Source organism: Diadema setosum, chromosome 15, assembly GCF_964275005.1.
Source record: "Diadema setosum chromosome 15, eeDiaSeto1, whole genome shotgun sequence".
Taxonomy (NCBI): Eukaryota; Metazoa; Echinodermata; class Echinoidea; order Diadematoida; family Diadematidae; genus Diadema; species Diadema setosum.
The window spans coordinates 23,538,444-23,566,241 of NC_092699.1; the positions used below are offsets into that span (position 1 = coordinate 23,538,444).

The 27,798-nt window shown below is 37.7% G+C and overlaps 1 protein-coding gene across 1 annotated transcript in view; it reads left to right on the forward strand.

The window, feature by feature from the left end:
• The window catches only part of LOC140239321 (6-phosphogluconate dehydrogenase, decarboxylating-like), a 35,644-nt gene extending 13,659 nt beyond the window's left edge, over positions 1-21,985 (forward strand). The window contains exons 2-14 of the mRNA XM_072319191.1: positions 4,996-5,029; positions 5,474-5,515; positions 5,900-6,079; positions 8,809-8,874; positions 9,700-9,885; positions 12,610-12,744; positions 13,440-13,565; positions 14,501-14,564; positions 15,644-15,774; positions 16,612-16,745; positions 17,250-17,349; positions 18,086-18,208; positions 18,828-21,985. Coding sequence (XP_072175292.1) covers positions 4,996-5,029; positions 5,474-5,515; positions 5,900-6,079; positions 8,809-8,874; positions 9,700-9,885; positions 12,610-12,744; positions 13,440-13,565; positions 14,501-14,564; positions 15,644-15,774; positions 16,612-16,745; positions 17,250-17,349; positions 18,086-18,208; positions 18,828-18,947 — 1,441 coding nt within the window. The 3' untranslated portion in view covers positions 18,948-21,985. The remainder of the gene's footprint in view (positions 1-4,995; positions 5,030-5,473; positions 5,516-5,899; positions 6,080-8,808; positions 8,875-9,699; positions 9,886-12,609; positions 12,745-13,439; positions 13,566-14,500; positions 14,565-15,643; positions 15,775-16,611; positions 16,746-17,249; positions 17,350-18,085; positions 18,209-18,827) is intronic.
• Positions 21,986-27,798: the final 5,813 nt, after the last annotated feature.

Below are 27,798 nucleotides of genomic sequence, written 5' to 3' on the forward strand. Positions count from 1 at the left end.
GTATTCGTCGAAAATTTGGTCTGACTAAATAGCACTGTTGGACTGAAATTCATTACCACCCTAATTCGTCATCTTTTCTGTACTGGTACCATCACGCGGACTACAAGTATATATATATATATATATATATATATATATATATATATAGGCCTATAATGTGTAATATTTCGAAAAGAAGATAAAACTGCGAAACTTAAAACTATGCAGTCTCCAAGATATTCATCTTTGTACTATTTATCTAGCTCTGTTATAACTGGTTTTACTTGTGTGTGTGTGTGTGTGTGAGAGAGAGATTTTTTTTTTAAATGATAGATTCCTTAATTTGGGGGTTCTGGGACCTTTTGGACATGGTGTCTATTTGAACAACTTGATAGTCTGTCATCCTTGGGATGCTACTTGCCTAGTTTGTTGAAAATCTGTCATTACATGGGGTCTTAAAAGAGAATCTGAAAATGTTTTTTGAAAATGCATGCATGACTGTCGACGGACGCCAGAAGATAAATGATGGCTATTTGCAATATTAGCTTGAACCTTTTTGACTGTCTTGAACCATTGGCGAAGATGAATTTAAAATCTAATGAATCAAAGTCATTGGATTTCAAGAAAACTTTCTTCCGTTTCAACTACATCATTTTCATTTCCTGGCTTTCGATAATACAGATACTTAAGGTATGTAATGTCATCTCTGAAAATATAGATCAATGATAAAAGTTTAAAACATATAAACTCGCTTACCCTCAAAGTGTTCTATGCGTTACCACAAACTCTGGACTAGGATAGTGTGAAATTGCAGTTGATTAATTTAAAGCAAACAGGATCCTGGCTTCATTTCATACTGACGAAAAGAAGAGTGGTAAGTGTCACATTTGTTGTACACTGTGTTGATGTCTTTCAAGAATGCTGTTTAATCCTCAGTCACCAATTAGAACAGCATCATCTGACTCCTCACATATTTTAGAAATACAACATTACAAGTGTCTGATCTATATACAGTGGCCCGCATCTGCCATTGATATGGGTTGTGTGCAGTCAAATCTGTTTGCCCTGCAACTACAGTGTATACACTACCAGTTGCTAACAGCCTGTCTTGCAGTTGCATCAGACTCCTTCAGGAGTTCCTTAATAGCTGCAGCTTTCTGTAGTGATCAGAACATATTTTTGATTAAACATCTTCCTCAAATCGTCCCAATTCCAATGATTGTATAATTTCCCTTCCACTGTTTAACTCGAAGAAAAGCTGCTGCTGAAGTGGAGGGAAGGGACCTTTTGGAAGTGTTTGGAACAGAAAATGATGTTATGTACTTTGGTTTTTATCTGACTTCTGACTGCTTTTTCGTCTGCAAAATTGAAATCAGCCTTCATGCTGCCCGTATTTCCGAAAAAAATTGTGTGTTTATGAACATGTTATTAGTGCGAAGCCTCAATGCAATAGGAAACATTTCTTTTAATAAAAATGCAGATACAACACGAAAAATGGTAAAAGTAACACTTATCAGAATTTATAAGCGTTTTATGAGCTTGAAGCCATGCTGTTTGTATTGATCGACTGATGAATCCAGAGTACTAGGAATAGAAATGTTAAAGCATTTCCTTTTTCTTTTTCTTTTTTATGTGTATCTGGCTGTTTTCTGTTGGGTGAAACTGCGCAAAAATATGACAAAATCCACTTCCATACAAATTACCACGGTCATATGCTGCTCATTGATAAACATGCCTTTGCCAAAAGTTTTGCAACAAAAGACACAAGTATCGACTAAACATGGATGCAAATCATCGCAGGTAAGGAAAAAGATGTTTTGAAAAAATCTGCTGAATGATTTAAGACCAATTTTTGTGTGGTTACACCTTAAACACACTTTGAAAGCTATAGTCGAGATAATATGACAAGAACATCCTCTGAACGAATGTCCAAACTCATGAAACTTTTGTAGAGTAGCTTATGGATAATCATGATCTTGATGACTTTCCCCCTCCCCCCCCCCCCCCCTTGGCCCAAAAAAAAGAAAGAGAAGTATTGCAACATAGACACAAGTATAAGCAGTAAACATGAGGGCAAATTACACGATATAATACATTAAATATCATGCAATCATAAGAATCTTTTTAACGATTCCTACTACATAATTTGAGACTTTGCCGTTGTGTACCTATTGAGCACACTTTGGAAGCTAAGTTGAGATTTTTATGTTCTATTCGATGCTACTTACAGTTGTTTTCTGTGGTGAGGTTTTATCTCAAGAAAATGTGAGTTTAATGTAACACAATACTTTGATCAATGCAAGAATATAAAACTGGGTGTAAGGATAATAATCATTAAGGTTGTGAATGGAATTCTAACAATTTTTGCCCTTGAAATATTGGATGTAGAAATTACAGTACAATTAAGTTCTGTAGCTCGTATTCGTATAATATCTGAAATTATATTCACGATAAGAATTTAAATAGATTTATGCGTAAATATAGCTATGCAAATTTTTAGTGAAATATATGTAATTATTCCTGAGTGGAACGTATTCTACATCAGTGATTCTCAGCAGTAAAATTAAGATCACAGACACCATCACTGGGTACCTTTTACAGATAGAAATATAAGCCTGTAGAGGCATTATGGCGGCCAATTTGCATCTAATTAAATGCAAATATATGCAGAAAATGTATAAAGGGAAGCTTAAAAGTTACTGCTTATATCATAATTGTATTCCCTGACCTAAAAAAAACATAGGTTTAGACACCAGAATCTATTTTCTGCGGGTTTTATGTCCAGATATATAGCGACTTATTCCTGAGTGTACTACATTACTGATATACGAAGATACGGGCTTGCACAGACAATATGGCGGCCATTTTGTATGTAATTATATGCAAATATATGCAAAAACTATATAAAGGGATGCTTGAAAGTTGCTAAAGATAACATATTTGTATTCCTTGACCTAAAAAACATAGGTTTAGACACCGGAATTTTCTTTCTGTGGGTTATATATCCCGAGATATAGGCATATATAGGTTGTATGGCGGCCATTTTGAATTTATGCAAATTAGACACTGATCCACCACTCGAATTTTAGGGAACTTTTAATATGTTATTTTAATAGCTATTCCGGGTCAAATGCAAGTGGAATCGTTTCTGTTGCAATTAGTTGTGGGTCATTTCATATTTTGACTGGACTAATACCCAGTCTGGCCAATATTGCCCTGAGAAACAACATGCTGAGGACAGTTTTTGTAGGTTCTCTGTGAACATGAAATTTGCTATGCCATGTCCAATGCAGACCATTCAATATTTTACACCTTATTGCAGTAATTAGAAAAAAAAAATGAGAAGCCATTTTGAAATGTACTGGCTCTGCTAAAGAAGCAGTGAATACCTTGGTTTATCACAGTCTAAATCATCACATATCATGTCTGAACATCTATTCCAAATGTACACATACCTTTATTCACTGATATGCACATATTTGATATTGATTATTAAAAATCATTTGTCAAGATCATACATTTTGTTCTATCCCTCTGTGAAGATGCCATTCAGTAAAGAATTTTCAGCTGGAGATATCGGAGATTCTGATTCTGAATACCCCATAGAATTTGATACAGGAATCATGAGGTTTCCCTTGGCAACAAGTTAAATTGATTACATACTAAACATGCACATTATAAGCTTTGCATTGATGCTTTGAATGTATGGATTCCACAACAGGATCCATAAGTATTATACCCCTTTTATACATGGGAGTGTATACATGTGGCTTGCTTCAGGCAGGGAGGTGTAAGAATTCATGCAAACACATGTTTGGGTTCAAAGCGTTACAATGGGATGTCTAGCATTCCACTATACGCTTTGAAGTCATGCTCTGCACCGCTCTAGTTGCAAGGCGAAGTTCGGAGATGAAGAATGCATTTCACCTTTCGTTGAATTACAAGCTTCATTTCCCCGTAAAATTTTAAATGAAATACTCGAATTGATTAAGAGTAGTTTAGGAAAGAATTCAATATTATAAACATGTATTTCTAGTTTCTTCATAATGCGCAAATCGAAGTGAAATGAAAATTAGACCCTCTTAAAAACCTAATATTTTTCTATAATGCGCACATTTCCGCACGTTAGTTTTCTATCCTTTAATCTGGGATATTTTGATCTTTCAAATAAAGTACTCCGCTAAAGCGTGCGCCAGCGTGCTTTTAAAATATTTGCTGTTAAAATTGTCAGTTTTACACTGCATTTTGATTCGCTGCTCCAATTCAAGGTACACAAATTCATTGTTGCCATCACATTGAAAGAGAGAGAGAGCGAAATGCAGTAGGGGCAAGTATTTCTAGATGTGAGAGTGCTAGTCCCGATTATTGATGCTCCTTTTGTCAAAGCACCTGATTTCCACCTGTAGTTAAGCGCATAACTTCTTGGCGGCGCCGCGCATCCTTCAAAGGAGAGCAGGAGTTGTCTCTCCTTTTCTTACACCTCCCTACTTCAGGTCTGGATCTGAAGTGAACTGAATTTTAGTCGCAAGAAAGCATGCGTACTACCACGAATTTTTGTGCTTTTGGGGAGCACGGAAGGCTGATGTGAGGGGGGCAATAGGTTACCATGACAAATACTCTTTGTCTCGCTTGCAACTTGATTGGTCAAGAATGGCAGTATAAAATGACTTCTAAAGTGGGAGCCACAAAAGTTATCTTGCTTTAGAAGCAAGCTAAAATCATGCGCAGCGTAAAAGGGGTAGGTGCTTGTATATATAGATGCCTATAGTGAATGTGTGCATATAAATGTGTACAGATGTACTGTGTGTACAATGTATGCATTATGGACAGGTGGAGCATGTTTGGCTACGATTGATGGCTGTGAGTGGCATAAAATAAATCACATTGGATACAGCATCGCCTAATTCAGTGGAGATGAGAGTCGAATCATGCGTATACCCTTTGCATTGAAGACCTGCAGAAAAGATGTATTTCATCATCAAATGTAATATTTTGCATTTTCTGTTTTCATTTCAGTGCTGATATTGCCTTGATCGGATTGGCCGTTATGGTAAGTGCAGTTACACTTCAGGAAAGTTTAAATAATTGAAGAAAGATTAGCACATTTTATTTTTGCCTATTTCTTTTCAGTTGCCTAAAAAAAAAAAAAAATATATGTTTAAATTCTACTCATAATATTATAATTGCAATAGATAAAAAACAAAAACCTGTGGATCTTACATTTGTCAACTAAATATGACTAGCATGCTTTTACTGTGGAGTTGTTTTTTGCCAGTGATTGCATTTTCTTTACCTATTGATCCATTTTATACCTAAAAATAGGATAATCGGGAAAAATATGGATGATATCATACCAGAAAATGCATCGCACGTTTTTGTGATATATTAGGTTTTCTTTTGATATCTTATCACAATATTCTTTGTTGTGACGTGTGTGTCTGGCATTCAGTTCTCTGATTTCTTTCGTAATTTTTTTTTTTCTTTCCTCTTGCAGGGCCAGAATCTGATCCTGAATATGAATGACCATGGCTTTGTGGTGAGTAGGAATCATGCCTCAAATGAGTTACTAGCTTGTAAACCATGCATTACTAAAATTAATAAAGGAGAATGATACTCACATGTAGATTTAGTGAATGGCAGCAGTATTGTAGTAGTAGAGTACATCAATAATGTTTGAGGAAAATCAGACAGACTATTCAAAAGTTATGAATTTCCACAGTTTCGGTGGTGCCATTACCAGATGAGAGGAATACAGCAGTTTGTGATGTCATATTGAAAAAGACAAGAAAATTGTGTGGATGTGGTCACACAATGTTATAAATTTATTTTCGTCCTTTTTTTTTTTAAACCAATGAAGTAGCAAAAGTCTGGTCACTATAACCTCTGCTTGTATTAATCATTCATTGGCAACATGTTGCAGGTCTGCGCATTCAACCGCACCACGGAGAAGGTCGACCGTTTCCTTGCCAACGAGGCCAAGGGGACAAAGGTCGTCGGGGCGCACTCGCTGGAGGAGATGGTCAGCAAGCTGAAGAAGCCACGCCGGGTCATGATGCTGGTCAAGGCAGGTGCCGCAGTGGACGCCTTCATCGAGAAACTGGTATGTCTCTTCCTCCTCAGTAGTTTGCTTTGAGTTACTGTAAAAGCTGTTATTTTCGTGGGGGTTAATTTCTGCGAACTTTGTAAATCACTGTTGAGCTGTGAATTTAACAGGGACTTGATTAATCCCAAGTATGTCCGGGCAGGTGTCTATGGGAAATGCATGTAGTAGCAAAATCAGTCTTAACCTAAACGGTTAAAGAAAGTTTTGCTTGTGAGGTAATGACCGTGACATCCTTGGAAAAAAACCAAGACATTTGGTATGAACATAAATAGTATATAGAATAGATGAAATGAAAACGGAATGAAAAAAAAAAATGGTTTATACAAATGTATCATTTTAAAAGTTCGGTTTTTGCTAGATAAGAATGTGGCAACAACCACCCCTTTTCCCCTTAAAGTCGTCATTGCTAGGTTATTACAAGCACTACCATGGTTTGTTGTGAAGTATATGTGTGGTGGGAGTTCATGTTATAAAAAAAGAAAAAGAAAAAAGAAGTCTAGGTCAAGATTTGTGTTCAGGTCAACTTGTGAGGCGTGTCTTATCATCCTTTTTTTTTTTTTCTTCTTTTTTTTTGTGATGAAACCTGTACCATTCTGTTCACCTGACTTTACTCTGTTTATTTATCAAGCCAACTTTAACAAAAGTGGAGGAAATCACACTGCCAGGCCTGTGGGGAGAACCAAGCCCCATTAGCTCAAGGAAGCACACTCATTCTCGTCTATTGAGTAACGCTTCCATGTGGTACTCTCCTCATTGTTAGATTATGATGAACCATTGTACTGGGCATTCTTTGCCTCTATGGTGACCGTGATTTTTCTGTTACTGCCCGGTCCATTTCCTGCTAAATTTAGCTTGCCAGAAATGCACAGCATCATGAGTAGCACTTCTTAAATATTAAGTCACTTTGCCTTGATGCAAGACTGTGAGAAATTCAATATTTGGATGAGTTTGGCAAGAATATTATAGATGCTGAATAGAGGAAATGCACTAGAAATGGGAGTAGAAGGGATTCGTAGAAGAGCTGCAAATGCTGTTAGAAGCAAGAATGCAAAAAGGTGGCTGGTAGAAATGCTTGTACCAGCAACTACTGCAGGTAAATTCAGTGTCGGAAGTTTAAGTTTCGGACCGCTACAAATATGTAAAAATGATACTGGTGGTGAGAACTAATTCTGTACCTTCAAAGAAAGGGGAGGGCGATTCTGTGTGACATGTGCTTGCTACTCTGCAGTGTTCAACAAGTAGTACTTGTTGAATCAGTTGACAATAGTATAAGGGAGACAGCTTTGCAGTGATACCATGTGTTTATAGTCCTTAACCAGATTGTTGCTTGGCAGAGGAAGAGCCTAGAAAGAGAAAGAGGGAAGTGACATACAGTACTGTATGGGGATGGTAAGGTGGCTCTTCTTCTACCAAGCAACGATCCGGTTAAGGACTACATACACATGGTGTCACCGCAAACCTTTCTCCCTCATTTACTTCACCATGCAAACCTTCGAGCAACACATGACGATAGTATATCGTCGCTGGGGTGACAAGACCTTGTATCTGCAATTTTGGTGAAAATGACTTTTTTGGATTAATGGTCAAATAATGGGTTAAGTGATGTCCTGTCCAAATCCCAACCGTCTTACTCCAAAATTGAAGCCACCACGGCACGTCAAAGGAAAGGCTATCCCATTGGCCACAGTGCTTTGGCCGCCATGTTTTTTGGCTCTCCTGAACATTTGACATTTTGTAGATACGAGGTCTTGTCACCCCAGCGACGATATTACCCTTTACTCTGGAATCAGTTGTTAGAAGGAATTTACTGGTGAAATTCATACCCAACATATTGTCAGTCATTCAATTTGTAATGGATAGGTATTCATGAAAGCATTTCAATTAGCAAAACATAATATGAAGGTTTGTCATTGGTGCTTAATATGAAATTTCCTGAATCAAAAGAAAGGAATAAAATGCTTAATTTTAATACAAAGACTCATCCCAAATCTAATGCATATTGGCTGAACATAAAGTGCACATGATGTATACATGGAATTGAATCTGTCTATCATGAATACAGTGCACTCCCTTTTTAAAAACCAAAGTTATAACAAAATTCCAGTTACAAAGAAGTAAAAATTCAGGAAGCAACATATGTGCTCTATGTTTTTTATTGTTTATATCTTTGGTTACAACAAAATTTTGATATAGCAAAAGAAAACTGCCGGTCCCGAGGACTTCATTATAACAGGAGTTCACGCAGTATGAGAGACATTGAAATGGTTTTTTTTTTTTTTTTTTTTTTTTTGGTGTGTTTTTTGTGGGGTTTTTTTCCAGCTCAACAGAGCCAAAGATTGAAGGGGGGAGGGGAGGCATGGTGGAAATGGCACAGGAGATAATTAATGTTTCCAATGTTGAGCACATTATACATACCAGGCACTGAAGAGCCAGTAATTATGATTTATCTTTGATATACAAAGTCACATCATTCAGTTGGAAGAAAATCAAACAGGGATATTTTTGTTCGCATTCTATTTGTCTGTCCACACTCCCAACTTTAAGCCAACTGAGGCAAAACTCCTTTCATATCGTGAAAGTACAGCAAGACACGATGGGAGAATGTGGAGTTTGTCATGTGACTTAGCATCCGCCAGTCACATGATCTGAGTCACTTTTACCTCTCATGATGTCTGACATCACACATCTTATGTTGTTGCTGTTGTTGTGTTTTTTCTCTCCTGCAGGTTCCTCTCCTAGATCAGGGTGATATCATCATTGACGGCGGCAACTCGGAGTACACCGACAGCCAGGTATGAACCCACTTCTTTATGGCTGAATGTCTTCCCCAGATTCATATCTTTTACATTGTGATATTGAAGCTTTATGTGGTGATGAGTAAGGCATGCCATGGGTGACTGTGCTTGTCTTCTTGTATTTAATGTTATGCCTGTGAATATGGTCTGTCTGTATACCAAAAAAGGAGATAAGGGCAACATATTCTCTGGAACTGTTGAAAGATTTTGAGTAATGCTGCTTCAATGTGAATGCACTGTCACTTTGATGTCAGTTGCTGATTACCTAGTCTTGGTGGTCTGAATGGAAATTGCAGGTTGCAATGACCAGGAAGTGTAAGCATTGTGATGAATATTGGATATATTCTTTAGCTTTCCTTTGTACACCAGTCACAGTACCAAAGTACAGTGTATGCCAATTGATGAGATGCAGACATGCATGAGTTATTCGTTCACCAAGCAAGCTGTCTGGCAAAATTTAATACCCTGTTTCAAATGAGCCAAAAGTGCCATATATTTTCTTAAACATGTAGGACTGATCATTTTGTGATAAACTATATTTCAGATTTTTTTTTTTCTGCTAATTTTTAGGCAGTATTCCAAGAATAAGTTTTCCACTTAGGTAGTTGAAAGAATGCTGGTATGCTACTTTCTATTTAGATAAACCTTATTACAATTTGCAGAACTAATAATCAAAGCAAGTGGTTTAAGAATTACTTGCATTAAATTGATAAGACTCAAGAGATGCCAGTAAGCCATTTGTTCTGATGACCTTTTGTTGCACATGCTCTACAATAGAGACTCACCTAATTCCCCATCATTTTGTCATGTTGACTATGAAAGCGGCGGATGAAAAGCCTGGAAGAAAAGGGTCTGCTCTTCATCGGGAGTGGAGTCAGCGGGGGTGAGGATGGTGCCCGCTACGGCCCGTCCCTGATGCCCGGCGGCTCACCCAAGGCATGGCCCCACATCAAGGACATCTTCCAGGGCATCTCGGCCAAGGCGGGGTCGGAGCCCTGCTGTGATTGGGTGAGTGGGCGAGGCACTGGGTATCTCCAGGGTGTCTCCTTCAGAGGTTCCATGACATTTGCTCCTGCAATACTGTGAACCGAGGAATGTTTGTGTGCATTTTAATTTCTCAAATTTCATAAGAGCCAAGATTTGCAAAATTAAAATGCACATGAAAGTTCTTGCCTATACTATATGCATTGATTGCTAGTGGCAGCTCGTGAAAGTTTTATGCCGCCAAAAAGGCCGTCAGCTCCAATTGCAACAATTTCATGCCGCAAATATCATGTTTTTACGGTAATTGCTCCGAGAAATATCTGCACACTAAGCCAAACATAAAACCTACCCACAAACATAACTCTCCGCAATCCTAATCCTCACATCAAATTAATCCTAAAACCCTATCACAACCCTAACCATAACCCTAAGTTCTTGGGGAAAATAAGACTGGAGCAATTGTTGCAGGAGCAAATGTTGTGTCACCCCTGCAGAATGCTAAACTTTTCTCATTGTGATGATATTTATACCCCCGCCAAACGAAGTTTGAAGGGGGTATATAGGAATCAGCGGACGATCGGTCGGGCGGTCGGGCGGGCGGTCGGGCGGTCGGGCGGTCGGTCTGTTGCAAATCTTGCGTCGCGAACTACTTCCTCAGTTTTCAACCGATTCCCATAAAACTTGGCACAGATGTGTGCCTTGGGTTGTAGATGTGCAAGACGTATTTTTTGACAGTACCCAAAAGTACGTTGCCATGGTAACGGCATATTATGGGCAAAAATGGGTACAAATCTTGCATCGCGAACTCCTCCCACAGTTTTTGATCAATTTTTATGAAATTAGGTACAGATGTTCATCTGAATATGTTAATGTGCAAGACACATATTTCCGCAGTGGCAAAAAGTGCGTTGCCATGGTAACGGCGTGTTATTGGTAAAATATAGGGCAAAATGCTTCATGGCAAAACTGCTTAATCAGTGTTCTTCCAATTCTCATGGAATTCATATTGAATGTTTGTCTTAGGATATAGGTCAGCATGACACATTTCTTGACAGTGACAAAAAGTATGTTGCCATGGTAACAGCTCACATATTATGAGCCAAAATGATGGAAAATTTTGTGTTGCAAACTACTTCCTCAGTTTTTGCCCAATTTCCATGAAATTTGGTACAGATGTGTGCCTTTGGTTGTAGATGTGCAAGACGCATTTTTCGACAGTACCCGAAAGTACGTTGCCATGGTAACGGCATATTAATGGCAGAAGATCAAGGAAAGATCTTGCGGATTTAACTACTTCCTCAGTTTTTTGACCAAAGCTTATGAAATGTTGTTTGGCGGGGGTATAACCAGTCGCTGTAGCGGCATTTCTAGTTAGGAGACTGTCTTAACCCGTTAAGGATGAGCTGATTTTGCTGTAAAATGTCCTTCCTATAGACACCTGTCCAAGCATACTCAGGAATTTCATGAATTTGAATACTCAGGACTAGTTCTTCAACAGGGTTAACATTGATGTAACTTCTCTTCCTGGCCTAACTCTGGCAGGTCATGCTAAACAGTTAATTGTCCCCGCCGAACGAGTTCGAGCAGGGGACTATGAAACGGGCTCCATACGTGTGTGTGTCCATGTGTCCGTCTGTCTGTCCGTGCGTCCGTGTGTGATCAAAATGTTCAAAATGCTACTCCTTCGCCATTTCTAAACCGATTTTGATTCTGTTTGCTTTATATGATAGCACTACATGGGAGCTTTGAAACTTTTATACAGAATTTCAGTTGTGACCTTTGACCTTGACCTTTGACCTATATTGTACATTTTGCTTCAAAATGCTACTCCTTCGCCATTTCTAACCCGATTTTGATTCCGTTTGCTTTATATGATGGCACTAGGTGAGGGCTTCAAAATTTCTACACAGAATTTTGACCTTTGACTTCTTTGACCTTTGACCTTGATTTTTGACCTATATTGTACATTGCCTACAAAATGCTACTCCTTCGCCATTTCTAACCGATTTCGATTCCGTTTGCTTTATGTGATGGCACTAGGTGAGGGCTTCAAAACTTCTACACAGAATTTTGACCTTTGACTTCTTTGACCTCTGACCTTGATTTTTGACCTGTATTGTACACTTTGCTACCAAATGCTACTCCTTCGCCATTTCTAACCCGATTTCGATTCCGTTTGCTTTATGTGATGGCTTCAAAACTTCTACATAGAATTTTGACCTTTGACTTCTTTGACCTTTGACCTTGATCTTTTTACCTATATTGTACATTTTGCTACTAAATGCTACTTCCGGCGGGGACATATATTACGCACAGCGTAATTTCTACTTTTCCTTGTTTATGGAATTCCTTTTCCCTGATATGCTCACTTTTTCACTCGCATCACAAAAACCACAAAATGAAATCTGAAGTGAGTGACAAACCTACAATAAACCACCTGCTGAATAATAACAAAATTCTAACAACATTTAGGTTCTGTCATCTAAGAAAGCTCTTCTTGTTACAAGAGAGCCTTAAATGTTTGTCCAATCAGAAGCAGAGGAACCATAATACCCTGAGAATTTGCTGTTTTTCGTCTTCAGTGATGATCACTGTTCTCGTTTCATGAGATTCTTGATAGGAGCTGTTATGAGAACTTATCTGTTAAAAGCAAGTCATTCCACTGTACTTAGTTGGGGACATTGCCATATACATTGTATGATTGGGCATTGCCATGGAGATTTCATTGTTTCCCCGCTTTACGTACAGGTTGGAGAAGACGGAGCCGGCCACTATGTGAAGATGGTGCACAACGGCATCGAGTATGGAGACATGCAGCTGATCTGTGAGGCTTATCACCTGATGAAAGACATTCTGAAGATGTCCCCTGATGAGATGAGTCAGGTAAGGAAGGCAGGGGTGCCAAAAGAGTCAAAATTATTAGATTTTTGGCAAGTCAAGCCCATGTCTGAGTGATATTTTGTGACTATAAGCATTTGATATAATTTGAATCATCTTGCAATGTCTGAAAAAATCAGCTGTCTTAGTATCATAGTCAAATGCAGTTAGTTTTCCACATACATATTTTTAACCTTTGGTGATAATACAAATCATTGTGTAAAATTCCTTGATCAAGGGACATGTAATTAGCAAAAGTAAATAACAAAATTGAAATTACCCGTATCTATGTGATTTAATCTACAGTGTATCAATATGAAAGAACCTTGTATGATTGGAAACAATGAATGAAGATTTGGTTTGATATGATTTGATTTGATTTGATTTGATTTGATTAGTAAGACAGGGATCACTTGTGGCATTTTCGTTTTTTGTTTACTTTTTTGTCATTTTGTTTACTGTACATATTAAAGTTGATTGGACTCTAGTGATATTGTTGGCTGGGTATGTGCAGGAAAAAAAAAATAAAACCACAAACAATGAGGGAATTTAGACAATAAGGAAAAAGTGCATGTGAATAGTTGATTTAAAGTAGTGTGTTACATCACACAGGAATTCTTTGACCATCAAAAGACAACAAATGCATTCATGGTGTGGATTTAAAAGCATGTGTCATGACCTATGACCTGTGACCTGTGTAGGTGTTTGTTGACTGGAACAAAGGCGAGCTGGACTCCTTCCTGATTGAGATCACCAAGGATATCCTAGCCTTCAAGGATACTGATGGTACCCCACTGGTGGAGAAGATCAGGGATGCTGCTGGCCAGGTGAGCTAATCCTCTGCCCCTCCTCTGACCCTTTGAGTTCTTTTGCGATTTTTTCAGCAGAAATTGGGATGGTATAGTTTTGATTAAGATGGTGATTCAGATAGTAACTTTTGGTGAGATAATGAGAAACTTCTTACACATGTGTTCTATGTGGAATTTTAGAGAGCATTCAATTCTATTAGAGGAATTACACAAGTTTATTTGGTGAAAAATTGGTTTTAAAATGGCTGAGATATCCAAAAAACAAAGAGTTCTTTAATTAAAGTTTGGACCCACCTTGTATTACCACCACATTGTTTTACTTTGTGTTTGGATATCTCAGCCATTTCAAAGTCAATTTTCATCAAATAGACTTTTAATTCCTCCATGTTGACCTGAATAAAAAAGAGTTAGGTATTTACAGAGTAATGAAAGTTTAATAAACTTTGAATGAAGTACAGTAATTATAGAATTTTATCTTTTTCTTGTTTGCAAAACTGATATTGGTAGCAGCACAGGTGCAAAAAAACATGTAGGTGATGGGATCATAGCCTCAAGTCTCTCATTGCCTTTTTAGTACCGGTATGACATTTTTATAGATGGATTTTTTTTTTTGTCATTACTTTTAGGGATGTAACGACTGTCCCTTTAAGAAACTCTTTTTTGCTTAATAGTCATTACAGCACAGGAATGTATTGCAAAGTTTGAAATTTCCTGTTGGATTAATTTCAAAAGAAGTGAAGATTTGTCTGCAAATCAATGGGAATCTTGTGAGGCTATGACATCATGATGACATCACATCTTGACATCAAAATAATTGGCAACTGCATTAGGAGACAATGGGACAAAATATTGTTTGAAAACTGTGTATACGCATGTGTGCGTGTAGTATGTAGTTTGTTATACATATTTCCGTCATTGATATATTGTTATGATTTGTTCATAATCTTTTCCAGAAAGGAACAGGGAAGTGGACGGCCATCTCTGCATTGGACTATGGCATGCCGGTCACTCTTATCGGTGAGACACAGTCGATAGTGGCAGGGTATTACAATCTTGACATGGAACACTTATTCTATGATCATCATATATCTCATGTCGGACATATGCAGCAGAACAGGGGAGCGTTTCATGAAAGTTGTCGGCCCTGACAAGTTGTCAGTCGCTGACAATCACCATGGTAACAGTCAGTGACCAGAGCTTCTCAGCCAATCAAATCCAGATTTTGTTGAAATGGTCATAGACTCATAACTTGTCAGCGCTGACTAAATTGATGAAACACCCCCAGTTCTCTATGCATAATGTTTTGTGTTTGTTTGTTTGTTTGTATTTTTTATTTGTTTGGTTTTAAAGGAACTGTACAGTACTGGTTGAGGTGGGGATTCATGTTTTGAACATTCCTAAGTGAGATAATGAAAAGCCTCTTATGACATATGAAAGAGCATGTAATTTTAAGAAGGATTCAACGTTTATTTGATGAAAATTGGTTTTCAGATGGCTGAGATATCAAAGAAAGTGCTAATTATAAAAGGCGACATGCCACAACTTTATTTGGATCTCTTTGTTTCACCTTGTTTTTGGATATCTCGGCCATTTCAAAACCGATTTTCATCGAATAAACTTTTGATACCCCTTAGAACTGCATGCTCTTTGACATCTCATAGAGTGGTTTCTGAATATCTTGCAAAACGTTAAAGCTAAATCCTCACCTCGACCAAAACTGTACACACCCTTTAATGTTTGAGTTTGGGGTTTGTTTTTTTTGCATGTAGTGATTAATGGTGGAAGAAGTAGTGGAATTAATGATTATGTGATGATATTAAAGCATAAGATGGAATCACAGTAATGCAGGAAACAACAGTGAAAACAGCTGCAGCTCATTCTCATTGCTAGTCATTCTGATTTCTCATAAAACTGATCAAACTTGTCTCACAGAAACTTCTTTTTAACAAGTATTTTTCCATCCACCCTTGGCCAAGCTAAGAGTAGATGGAAATGATTCCTTGCATAAGTTGAAGGAGTATCATTACTGACATATGCTTATTTCTCTCTCTCTCTTTCTGCTGTGATACCATTATTTCACTTTATCACCATCCCAGGTGAGGCTGTGTTTGCCCGGTGTCTGTCTTCCATCAAGGATGAGAGAGTGGAGGCCAGCAAGCAGCTGCAGGGACCCTCCATGCCAGCCTTCAGTGGAGACAAGAAGCAGTTTATCGAGGACATCAGACAGGTGAGGCATAAAGAATCATGACGTAGTGCTGTCACGGAAACGACGAGCTTGAGAGTTGATGATATTCTAGAAAGTGCCTTTGCATTTGATGGAGTTTAATTTTTGGTGACTTTGTATCACGGCAGGACATGCATGTCTGTTTTTGTTGATGTGCATGATTACTACATGGCTTTTGTACACGGATCTAAAAAAGTTGATCTTACATTTTAGAGATTATTTCAGAGATCGTTCCGTGCGGGATATTTTACATTGCATCACAGTATTAAGTTTTTCTACCATATTATGTCATGACATTTTGAAATTTGTCATCTTTAGCCCAAATAGGGCTTTGCATTTCAATGATTATGTGATTCAAAAGTAATTTCAGTTAATTGGCAGAGGTATTTTAAAGCCACTATTTACTATTTGCAGATGAAACAAAAACCCAGCTTTAGTGCTTTAATATTGTCCTAAAATATGAGTTAGGGATAGAAACAATCAGTGTAAAAATGTTCAATCAGTATAATCAATGTTAAGTATTGTTAAATATACAGAATGTGAACAAGAGTTGTTACTAAAATTGTTTCTAGAATAAACTGTCTACAGTTATGGTTTGAGAAAATTAGTGATATCTCCTTATAAATATCTCTGGCTTTATTGCAAAATTTTTATGTGGTAGGACGTACTGTCATACAACGTATTACTACAGCTGTATACATATGCATCAAATGTGATAACTCGAACATTTTTTTAAATCCCTGCTCCCAATGATAAATAGTGCCTTTAAAGTCAGTTTAGTGTGAATTCCACCATGTATTCTCATACTGCAACCTTTGACCTTCCTGTGACCCCTGGCAGGCCCTGTATGCCTCCAAGATCGTGTCCTACGCCCAGGGCTTCATGCTGCTGAGGGAGGCGGCCAAGGTGAACAACTGGAACCTGAACTACGGCGGCATCGCCCTCATGTGGAGGGGAGGCTGCATCATCCGCAGGTCAGTAACCATGACGATGGCATCCCCTCTTGGTCTTTTCTCAAGGAATTTGGCAAAATGTGTAACAGTTGTGTTGCTGGCATATGAAAGCCCACTGTATCATTGCAATCTATCAAAAACATAATTATGTGTGTTTTTATATCAGTTAGGATCACAAACTTAATGAGCACATACTTTTCTTTGAATGGACTCTGCTATTTTTGTAGATTAGATTGACAATAACATGAATATTCATGAAGGGGTTATTCATATCTTTTCACAAGATCTTGATATTATGTTACAAGGGAACCTCAACGAGGACCTAAAGACCTTGACAATTACTTTGTTATATCATTTTTATCACTATATCGGGGTGAAAGACAAAGAAATATTATGAGTTGGAACCTTCAAAATGACCTTGTTATATATTAAGGGTTTTGTTATATCAAAACTATTCATAACAAGGAGCATTGTACTAATCATGTTTATAACACACATTGCCATTGTTTTCAAACCCGAATACAGTGTGTTCCTTGGAAACATCAAGGCAGCCTTTGACAAGAACCCCAACCTGACCAACCTTCTCCTCGATGACTTCTTCAAGAACGCCATCCACAAGTGCCAGGTCAGTGGTCTCCACAAGTGCTGTGCAACTTTTTGCACAAGCAGTGTTTGCTGAGAATAAGATTCTATATTTTTTATTGCAACTGACTGACCAGTTGCCCTTCATCGACATAAATATGCACTGATTGATTATTGTTATGATTGTAGTTGGGCTTACATACACAGGTTAGATTCAAACCAACAACCTCCTGAATGCTCGACAGGTGTCGCATCCACTAGACCACCGAACCCGCCAGATAACCAATGGTGGTTCTGTACATTCTCCAGATAGAATGGACTCTTGGGAAAATGAAGTCCAGTAATGATGTAAATTATTTTATTTAGTCGATAAGTCGTCTATATCAGATACCAAAAAGTTAAAGTGATCTTTTTGTGATGGATTATTGGAAATGCTGGATCATTACTTGGTATGTTGTGATTGAGTTGAGTATTCTCTTGTGAATGGAAAGTGGATGTCTTAAGGCTGTTGAGAAGGAAGGAAATTCAGGAGGCAGTTGATGTTTGGGTAGTAGTGGCAAAAGAGTCATCAAAATTGTACAAATTCATGTACATTTAATTTTTTTCATCTGTAATGTATCACCCATGCCTATGGAGGCTGTCAGTGTTCAGACAGTGAATTTGATTTTTTTTTTTAATCAATTGAATAGGAATACACTGAAGCAAACCAAACTGAAGGAAACTAAGTATAATATCTTTTATCTGAAATGTATGATTTGTTTTGTCGTATTAATTTCTAGGCCTCATGGCGTAAAGTCCTGGCAGCGGCTGTTACCCATGGTGTTCCCACCCCAGCATTCAGCACTGCCCTGGCCTTCTATGACGGCTACCGCTCGGCCCGCCTCCCTGCTAACCTCATTCAGGTAGGTTCAAGCTTTGAGTATGTCTCTCTCTAACCCCCCCCCCCTTTCTACTTAGCCCCTCATCTTTGCTCTCATTTACAAGCTTTCATGCCTCTGCTTCATACATGTAGCAAGCCTGTGTGTTCTCCAGTCTGCATTATGACAGCCTGTGAGTGCAGTAGCTTGATAATGAAAGGAGTTTCCACTTTTGAATAGACCACACAGAGAATCCAATGAGAGCCTCATGGTAAAGGATGCATGACCTGTTGAGAAAATGAAAAAAACAAACAAATACAAAAACATTAAAAAATACAAATACAAAACAGTTTCTTGTGTAGGTACAGAACACTCTATTAGTTGTTTTTGTCCAGTTTCATCTGTAGGAGATTGTTAAATATTTCTTGTGTAAATGTAATGTGATAAAACTGAGAAATATGTACAAATGAGTCCTGATTTTATATTGTGATATTCAAATAAAGCCAGAATGAGTCTCTTCAAGATCCACTGAAAGTCTTTTTTCCAGAGAAGTTATTAGTGTTTCAGCCTCACGTTTTTGAGGGCAACTCCACCGTCAAGAATTCACACCGTCATCCCCTTTTTCCTCCCCTTTCCTCCTCCCCCCGCCCCTCTTCCTGTTTAGGCCCAGAGGGACTACTTTGGGGCACACACCTACGAGCTTCTCTCCGAGCCTGGCAAGTACATCCACACCAACTGGACCGGGCACGGCGGCAACGTCTCCTCTTCAACATACAATGCTTGAGGGCAGCAGACAAGATTGCTCGCTCTGTCTCTCTATGCCACCTTCTTCTCTCTGTCTTCCTCCACAATCTATCTATCTCTCTATCTATCTCTCTGTCTATCTCTCTATCTATCTCATTCTTTTGCTCCTCTCTCTGTCTCATCTTGTGAACTTTCGCTCAATTTATTTCCTAGTTTCTCTTGTTGTGAAAGTTTTTACGATTTGGTAACATTCTGTTCATTTGCAGATGGCCTTGTTTCATAATTCTTGCACCAAAACCACAGACTTGGGACAGAATCTCTGATGAACAGAAAGAGCTCACCACAGTTTGGTGCATAGATATTTTATGAATATATTTGCACATGTGTACTTGGTTTCAATATTTTAGGATTAAAAAAAGAGACCCGATTTTCTACTGCTAGTTAATCATGAGCCAGAAGCAAAATTTCTGTCGCTGCTTCTCGGTAAGTGCTTGTAACTTGCATTAGAGGTTTTTTTTTTCTCTCTCTCAATACAGTATCTCGATATTGTTTTCATGTGCACTTTGTCTTTTGTTTTCTTTTTATGGAATTGTGGCTGGCCATTCAATCTAGCATCCTGAAATACTTCTGAAGAAAGTATATTTGGAAGTCCTATTTGCATTTTGCAATATCAAGGTGTATGATATTGAGATTTCTGTGATGTAATTGGAAAATTTCTGAAAGAATGGATTGCTACTTTTCTTCTTTCTTTTCCCCTCTCTTGGAATCATATTTGATCAGCGGAGATCATGATCTTCTATTGTTTTACGTAATGAAAATTTATGTGATAGTAATCAGTAGGTACTCATTTTATACAGAGGGTGTATAATTAATATTTAGATATGTTTTATAGTTTTGGTGCTGTATATCTTGATTCTTTCTTGTGATACATAACATTCAATCCATGCATTTAATGTTTTGAAAGACAACATTTTAGTTAATACTTGCGATGCAAAAGTTGTCAGCAAACACCCCTTTGCTAAAAGCAATCGAATGAGATATGTTTGTGTGAGTTTTGGCTCTAAGCGTACCTGTTAGAGAGTTTGTCATCAAAAGAGCTGTGTTCAGTGATGATTGCTCAGAATTAAAAAAAAACAAAACAAACATCTTGAGTCAAGCCTTGTTTCTGTCAAATATTCAGCTGACTTTAAAAGAGCAATATATCAAAATTTAGTCTCTACTTTCAGTACTGGTACTACTTTCGGTGACAGAAACTGCGCATTGTGCATCTCAGTCTGTAGTTAGGAAATGGTGCATGGGTAGATTTGGCAACTTGTAACCATTTATCAGTAGTTATCTGTGGTGTGCCAAGTGTCAAAATAGTGTGCGTACTTGTGTGCATACCAACCCCCACTGGAAAGGATGAAGAAGTCCTTGCATAAACATTCCAGGAATTACTTAATTAGAATCAGTTGGATCATTTTTTGCATCACCAAGGTGTCAGAGAAACTGTTCAGTGATATTTGCAATACTTGGTCGCCATCTTGGTGAAGTTGGAAGTTTCCTTGTCTTTGGGTCAAGTCATTGAAGCATGACGGAGCCCGGACAAATCATAGTTCAGTGAATTTTCACAAAGCGTCATACATTGTATCGATGATATTGATGCAGAATACTTCATGAACTATTGCTCCAGTGTGATCTCCTCTGAAACACGGAGAACTACAGGATTGAAGCAAATGAAGAGGAAACCAAAATTTGATCACATATTCTGATAATTGATCATTTTGTGCAAGAATAAATGAAACATGGGCAAACAGGAAAATGTTGTGGATAAATGAAGGGACAATAATTTCGACAGTTTATGGTGGTGCATTCAAGTTTATTGGAGCACATGCAAATATATGGTTGATGTAACGTTTTTAGTCCTGTTCCACATTTACAGATAAAAACAAGAAGAGACTCTTTTGGAAGGTGTATTTGGAAGTTTTCATGTTTTGGTTTAGTTCTGTGTAAACTCATAAGAGTATGCGGCAAGGTAAAGCAAGCAGTTTACCCTTGCAGTCTGAAACAGGGTCCACTTTAAGAGTGCATTTGGACGAGAGCTTTGTTGTCATTTTTCTTCTCTTTGTCAGGGTCAAAGGTTATGTTTAAGACATGCTCGTAGTCATCTGAAATGCGATTGGCACTGACAGTCATACAAGTAAAGACAAGTTGCCCATTGCAACAGATTTGATTCTATGAAAGCGTTTAATTATCATTCTTCCCCGACACATGTGTAGCAATATTCCTCACACCTAAATAATGTTCTCAGGCATGAACTGTTAATGTAGGAGATGTAGATGTAAATTCTTTCTCTCATATCCATTGTGATTTGCTCTCTTCATCAATTTGACTGCATTCTGTGAGAATCAACACACCCTGAGGCATGTGATGTAAATATTTCAGCCATGGAAGATGTTGATTTCCCAAAAGCCTCAGCAACAAATCACAACTCAGCATCTACATGTTGTGTTGCTGTTCCTGAATTGAAGATGCAGTCTTCTGTTTTCAAACTTGAAAAGAATGCATTGATATAAAAAAGAAATAATCCATGCACAAAATGTTCATAGGTCACTTCAGTATGAATGTTAAATACCAGGTCATCTGTCATGACCTACAAATTTGTATGATCGTATATCTGCATTCAATACATACCCTGCCTCATGATAACTGCCCCGAGTGAATCTCACCTTTTATAATAGTTTCAGAATACTTAAAATTTCCAGTCTTTGCACTTTCAGTGTTCCTTCCATGCTGTAAAAGTTACAATGCCTAGCATTTCATATGAATTCAGTTACAATCAGTACTTGGTGGATTTGGATGTCTAGTTCATGTGTGTCTCTATGCAAATGTGTACAACATTCAACTCTTCTATTAGCCTAAGAGAGCTTGCTAGGACTTCGATATCAATATCATCAGCATAAAATCTGCTGATACTATTAATTCCTTTCCTCCTGAATGTAAACATCATGAGAGAAATTGATATATTTTGATAATATGGCTGTATGTTTGTTCCTAACACAGAGGAAAGCACCAAATAAAATACTAGTACAGACTGAAGCTCTCGTGTTGTAGTTCCTTGTCTCTGTGAGTGACTTCATGTTTTCATGCTAAGTGAACTTTATACAACCACCAGTAATTACTTATATTTAAACAGTCCTTACAAACATGCTCCCCTCCCCCTCCCCAACTCAAAGTCATCCTGCTGTTCAGCTTCTTTGCTAAATAGAGGCATTCCAGACAATTTACACAATGTCACATGATGTAGTACATAAATCAATAGTACTATGCATAGGTTTGTGGAATTTATTGTGGTCCTTCAGCAGATAAACCAATACATGTGCTCTGAAAAACCTGAAACATAATACTTGTACGTGTATTTCCTGTGAAAGGTTGATATGTACAGGTTTGACTTTCAACGTTAAGAAGTACAGGGGGCTATTGCCGTGATACTAGCCAAGGGCTGTCCTCCCACGATCCCGTAGGGTGCTAAAACGCACCCCTCTTGAGTCCCGCCCACACTCTACTCGGCTTTCAGGTGACTTATTCCCTCAAAACACATGCTATCAACTCTCTCGCCCTTTGAAACACTAGTAAGTGTAACCTTAATATTCCCCAGTAGGAAGGTAGGTCTTGTTCCATAATTTGCACACACCTTATTCAACATCACACATCAATTAACACCATTATCTTTATATTTTTTTTAATAGAAATTTTGATATACAATGTACAACAATCAGCATTACCACATCAAAAACCAACAACATAATTCTTTTTTTTTTTTTTTTTGGGGGGGGGGGGGAGGTTTTTTGTTTTCTGTGTACATAACATTTCCTAAGACATTCACACACAAGAAATAAACAAGTCATGCACAAGAATCAGCTGTTCAATGTTATAGTAGTATTTAATCGAATAAGGAAAAATGACTTTCAACATAGAAAAAAAAATGATTGATGATGACAATGACACAAATATTTCCTGACTTCAACAATGCCAGAGCATTGAAAAGGCTTAATACTCTAGGCCCAATATACTCCTACGTTACCTTCATACAATAGTGTCATATTACTTTCTCATCATTTACATCAGACATATATATCAGAGTTTAGATGTCTGTGTGATTCAAATGAGCCTCATTTGGTTTGACTCCACAAACAGCTACGATGGCTGGCGTACACTGATCAGTGGAACCATTTTGAATGTGCTACGTGGTTGCTCAGCTAAAGGATCAACAAGTATTGCAGGATATAGTACATACATGGCAGGCAGCAGCTATGAGCAATGCAAGAACTTCAGACATTAAACACTAAAACTATCACAATACTGCAGATATGTGACCTATTCATTGCATTTTTGTTCTGCAACATTTAAGTATTGACCGATTCGGGTTCGTTGAGGGCAGCAGACATTTTATGGCACTGGGCGCAGCAATGAGCTCAAATTGCGGTGTCTCGGCCGACCCCCCCGCTCTCCCCCACCCCCAGGGCAACATGTTTATCGCGCACTTGTAACAAAGGTTCGCGCACTAAGCAAGCATTCGCGCACTCAGTACGAGACGCCCATTGGCTAAAGCAACCATGCATCAGTTTTTCATTCTGCGCGCGTGCTAATGTAGAGAGAGGGGTGGGGAGTGGGAAGGGGGGGTCGGCTGAGACACCGCAGTAATGGCGCTGCCCATGCCAAAAATACACATAGCGCGTCACAGAATCGGTCAATATGGTTGTCCGTTTGTTCAGTTTCCCTATTTTGCACATGAATACGCAGTTCTCTAATTCACTTTGTTCAAGTCACGATAACTTTCATTCCATGACGCAATGGAAAGCCTTTTTATCTGCTGATAGAGAGGCATTTTTATTTCTCTTCATACCTGGATTCTTGCACTATTTTGCAAACATTGTATGATATAATACCAGATCTATATTTCTTCATTATCTTCCTTTATGGATGATATCTGACAAAAGTGAAAAACAATTCCTTTACTTAACCCCAACTCCAAAAGTGAATGTTACAGTAAGACTTTTCTTTACAGAACCATTCTCTGTAGACCAGAGGGAGTCTATGGTCCCAATTTACATAGGTACGATATATTAAACCAAGCAGTCTCACCTCCCTGAACCAAGTGCAGGAGTCTACCACTATCTCTCATCCAATCGAGTACATGTACAGCCTAAGAAATACTCAACAAAAACACCCATTGGTGTATCAAAGTCACCAGCTTGATTATTCTAAACAGATAAACAAAAGTACTCTGGCCTTTACATACTCAGAAGTACAACCTTTGATATTTCATGCTCTTACTGCATAAAATAATGCCACGCTCATCTTTTCTAGACGCTTCTAGTGGAATGAAGACGCAAACTTGGAAGAGGCAACTGAAAAGGAAGCTAACTTCACAAATCAGACATTTGTACACTGGCAGCCACAACAATCTGCTTACTATACTGCACTGCAAGGCTGACAATAATGCCAGGTAGTTCTTGATTTTACAGTTGTATTTACTACACATTAATGCACACAAATTACTACATGTAGGTTGCCTTCAAGATATTTGTTCATTTGCTTGTTTGTCACAAAAACTACATCATATTGCTCAATTTACATTGCCAAGTCTCAGTGGAGGTAAGTTGCTTCATGTTACTTTGCACTCTGATATGGGACGAGCATTCAGAGAAAAATGTAAGTTTGAAAACAAGATTAAAATGCTTTACCAGTACCTAGAATTCTTAATGGCATCCCTCGCTGGACCGCAGCCGATATCATCACAATGGAAAGTTATAAACTCGGGCTGAAGTTGTTCTAAAATGTTCTCTGTCTACAGCAAAAAATTCAAGGCCATAGTGCGGAGATTTATGTACATTGTATGAGTACATTCACGAACAAGGTTCCCAAGAGGCAGTCTCAGCCTGAAAAAAAAAAAAAAAAAAAAAAAAAATCCATTGTGAGAATTGATGGTAAAAGAAGGATGTAATACAGTCAAACATGGAAATATTAAGGGTGTCCCTTGTACACAGTTGACTGTTGTACACAGTAAGGCAGTCAGCTAGATTTTAGCAATATCTAAATGTCACACATTATAGAGCAGAAGGTCTTGAGTGGCAACATATATATTGTCTACCCCCAGAAACTGATGAGTGCAAAGAAAAAAAGAAGAGAAAATCTTCAACTTTTATTCAATTACAGGTATTTGGATGACCCAAAACAAATGTCATTTTGTTACATGTAAAATCTCTGGCAACAAGGATAGCAACTGCATAAGGGTAGCAACAGACAGGACTCAATTGAAGTTGCTGGTTACTAAACAGTCATGTTGAAGTATAGCTCACAGTAGGCTAATTAGGTGGCCACCGTATGTAAGACTATTAGGACAAGATTTCTTTCCGGAAGTTTCATAATACAGTGGACTCCCGTTATAACGAAGTCCTCGGGACCAGCAGTTTTCTTTCGTTATAACGAAATTTCGTTATAACCGAATGAATAAACAATAAAAATACATAGAGTTGATAATGTTGCGGCCCTAAATTTTATTTCGTTGTAACCGGAATTTCGTTATAACCGTGTTCGTTATAACGGGAGTGCACTGTACTTACATAGAGTAGGTAAATGCCCGAGACAGGTGGCCACTACTACAGGTTAGACCGCATTCAATTTTAATACAGCTATTGTATCTAACATGCAAACAAACAACTGCTAATTTTGAGGTCTCGTACCACAAGATGAAACTTCAAGGCTCAATGTGCTTTTACAGAAATTGGAGACTATTTTTTGAACAAAAACTGTAAGACACACCACTTTGCTTTAATATCACAACTTGCAGGCAGTGATTACCTGTGAAGATAAACTACATCTACTACAAATGTCTCAGCTGGTGCCATCATGAAGCAAATCCATACGACACCCGTAATATGTGTCACATCACAGCAAGAGCCTTTTCACATCATGAATCTAATCTATGGCAAAGTTGCTATTTTGGTCATCAGACACATATCAAATTGCAGGTACAATTTTTTCCCCTCAAAAGTATCACTTAAATGATGAAATAAAGAGCCTAGGAATTATGACTTTTACAGGACATTAAAAGACTCAATCTATCCTCAAAATATCTTCTTCTTTTTTAGCATACTTACAGATATCTCTTCTTTTTTCAGCTTTCAAAACTGTGGTTATTTTTCAGCTTTTCAAGAACTTTTCTTCTACTAACTACTGGAACAAAAATTAGTTTCCACTGTACCAATCAATGATACTAAAAAGAGAGTGTATAAAAAAAATTAAAATTGAAATTTTCTACATGAGCACATTTATAAAAAAATGACATACAGCCTCACACTCATACTTTCTTACTCATGATTTGAACAAGGATGCATCCTTGTTTTTGTTTTTACTTGTTTTTGTTTTTTTTTTTTGCAAAAAGAGAAAGGTCATATGTCACCTGGCAACCGTTTCACTTTTTTTAGACTAGTGGACACAATTTATTCCATGTCATTCAAATGATGCACACTTCTGACAGCTGTCATTGGTGATACTTTGATTAGAGTCGCACAGAAAGAAACTAAAACAAACTTCAAAGATTCTTTTTCTTTCCACTGCTACTTATTTTTTTTTTTTTCAAGGAATGCTTTGCACAATAACATGGCCCTTCCTTTAATACTAAAATTGTGTGTAATGAATGAAGCTGAATTCATGAAAACTTTAAAATCTACAGGTGGCTTATCTTCCTTCAAATATGAATGAAATGTGCCTCTTATTGATGACCCATGACCAGCCTGTTAATTAATGCAGCATTGTAAGTAAACTACTCAGTGTGACCAATTCATCTGTACAGTAATGACCCATACAATCATCATGTAGTTTGATTTCTGCTCTGCTGGCTATGTTTCTGCAGGTTCTTCTGAAAGGAGAATAAAACCCAAATGATATGATATTAAGTGGATTGAGTGAATACACTTATATTAGTATAACATTTATGTAAAGTTAGAAGAAAACTGAGTAGACTTCAACTTTTCATGATGTCACACGTGACAATACAAAGAAAATATAAAGAGAATTCAACATATTTTCATTTTCCTAGCATTATAAAAAAGCACTTGACTATGGGACCTCTTTCAGAAAACAGGGGGAATTAAATGTTTCCCACAAGATATGTCAGTATAAAGAGGAGGGAATGAGAACTTTTCATTCAAAAATTAAATTTTGTAGAATTCTCTTTACACGTATGTATATTTTCTTTATATTGTTGTTTATGCAAGACATCACAAAGTGTTGTTGTCTTCTCATGGTGGCACCAAAACATTAAAAATGAATAACTTTTGAACATATTGTATGATTTTCCTGACACTAAATAATGCATTCTACTAATATTGCTGCATTAATTCAATCCACATAAATAATATATTTGGGTTTCATTCTCCTTTAGATCCTGGTAAACAGAAATCTGCTAAAGGACATAACTTCAGACAGTTGATTCATGCATCCCAGAGTATCGACAATCGAACATCAATTTGCTATTGTACGCCATGGGGCACAGCAATGCCGTAACAAATTACATTCTAAACTGGCGGCTAGTCAGTTTTATAACACAGAAAAGTAAACATGGCTTTCCAAAACAACAAAAATAGTCTAGAAAGTGGCTTGAACAATTTATAAATGAGCTTTCCATTTAAAATTGATAGTGCTTTGAATGGCAGGGCAGGCAAGTACTTCTTTTTCCTTTTGGGGGGAGCTAAGGAGAAAACATTTACTAAACATACTACATAAATAAGACAAAACTGTCTACATAAATCCAGAACTTAAACAACTACAGAGAAGACAAAATTTTGATTATTAAAAACTTCACTATGCATAGAAAAAACAACCCAGAAATTTCCCAGGCATCTCTC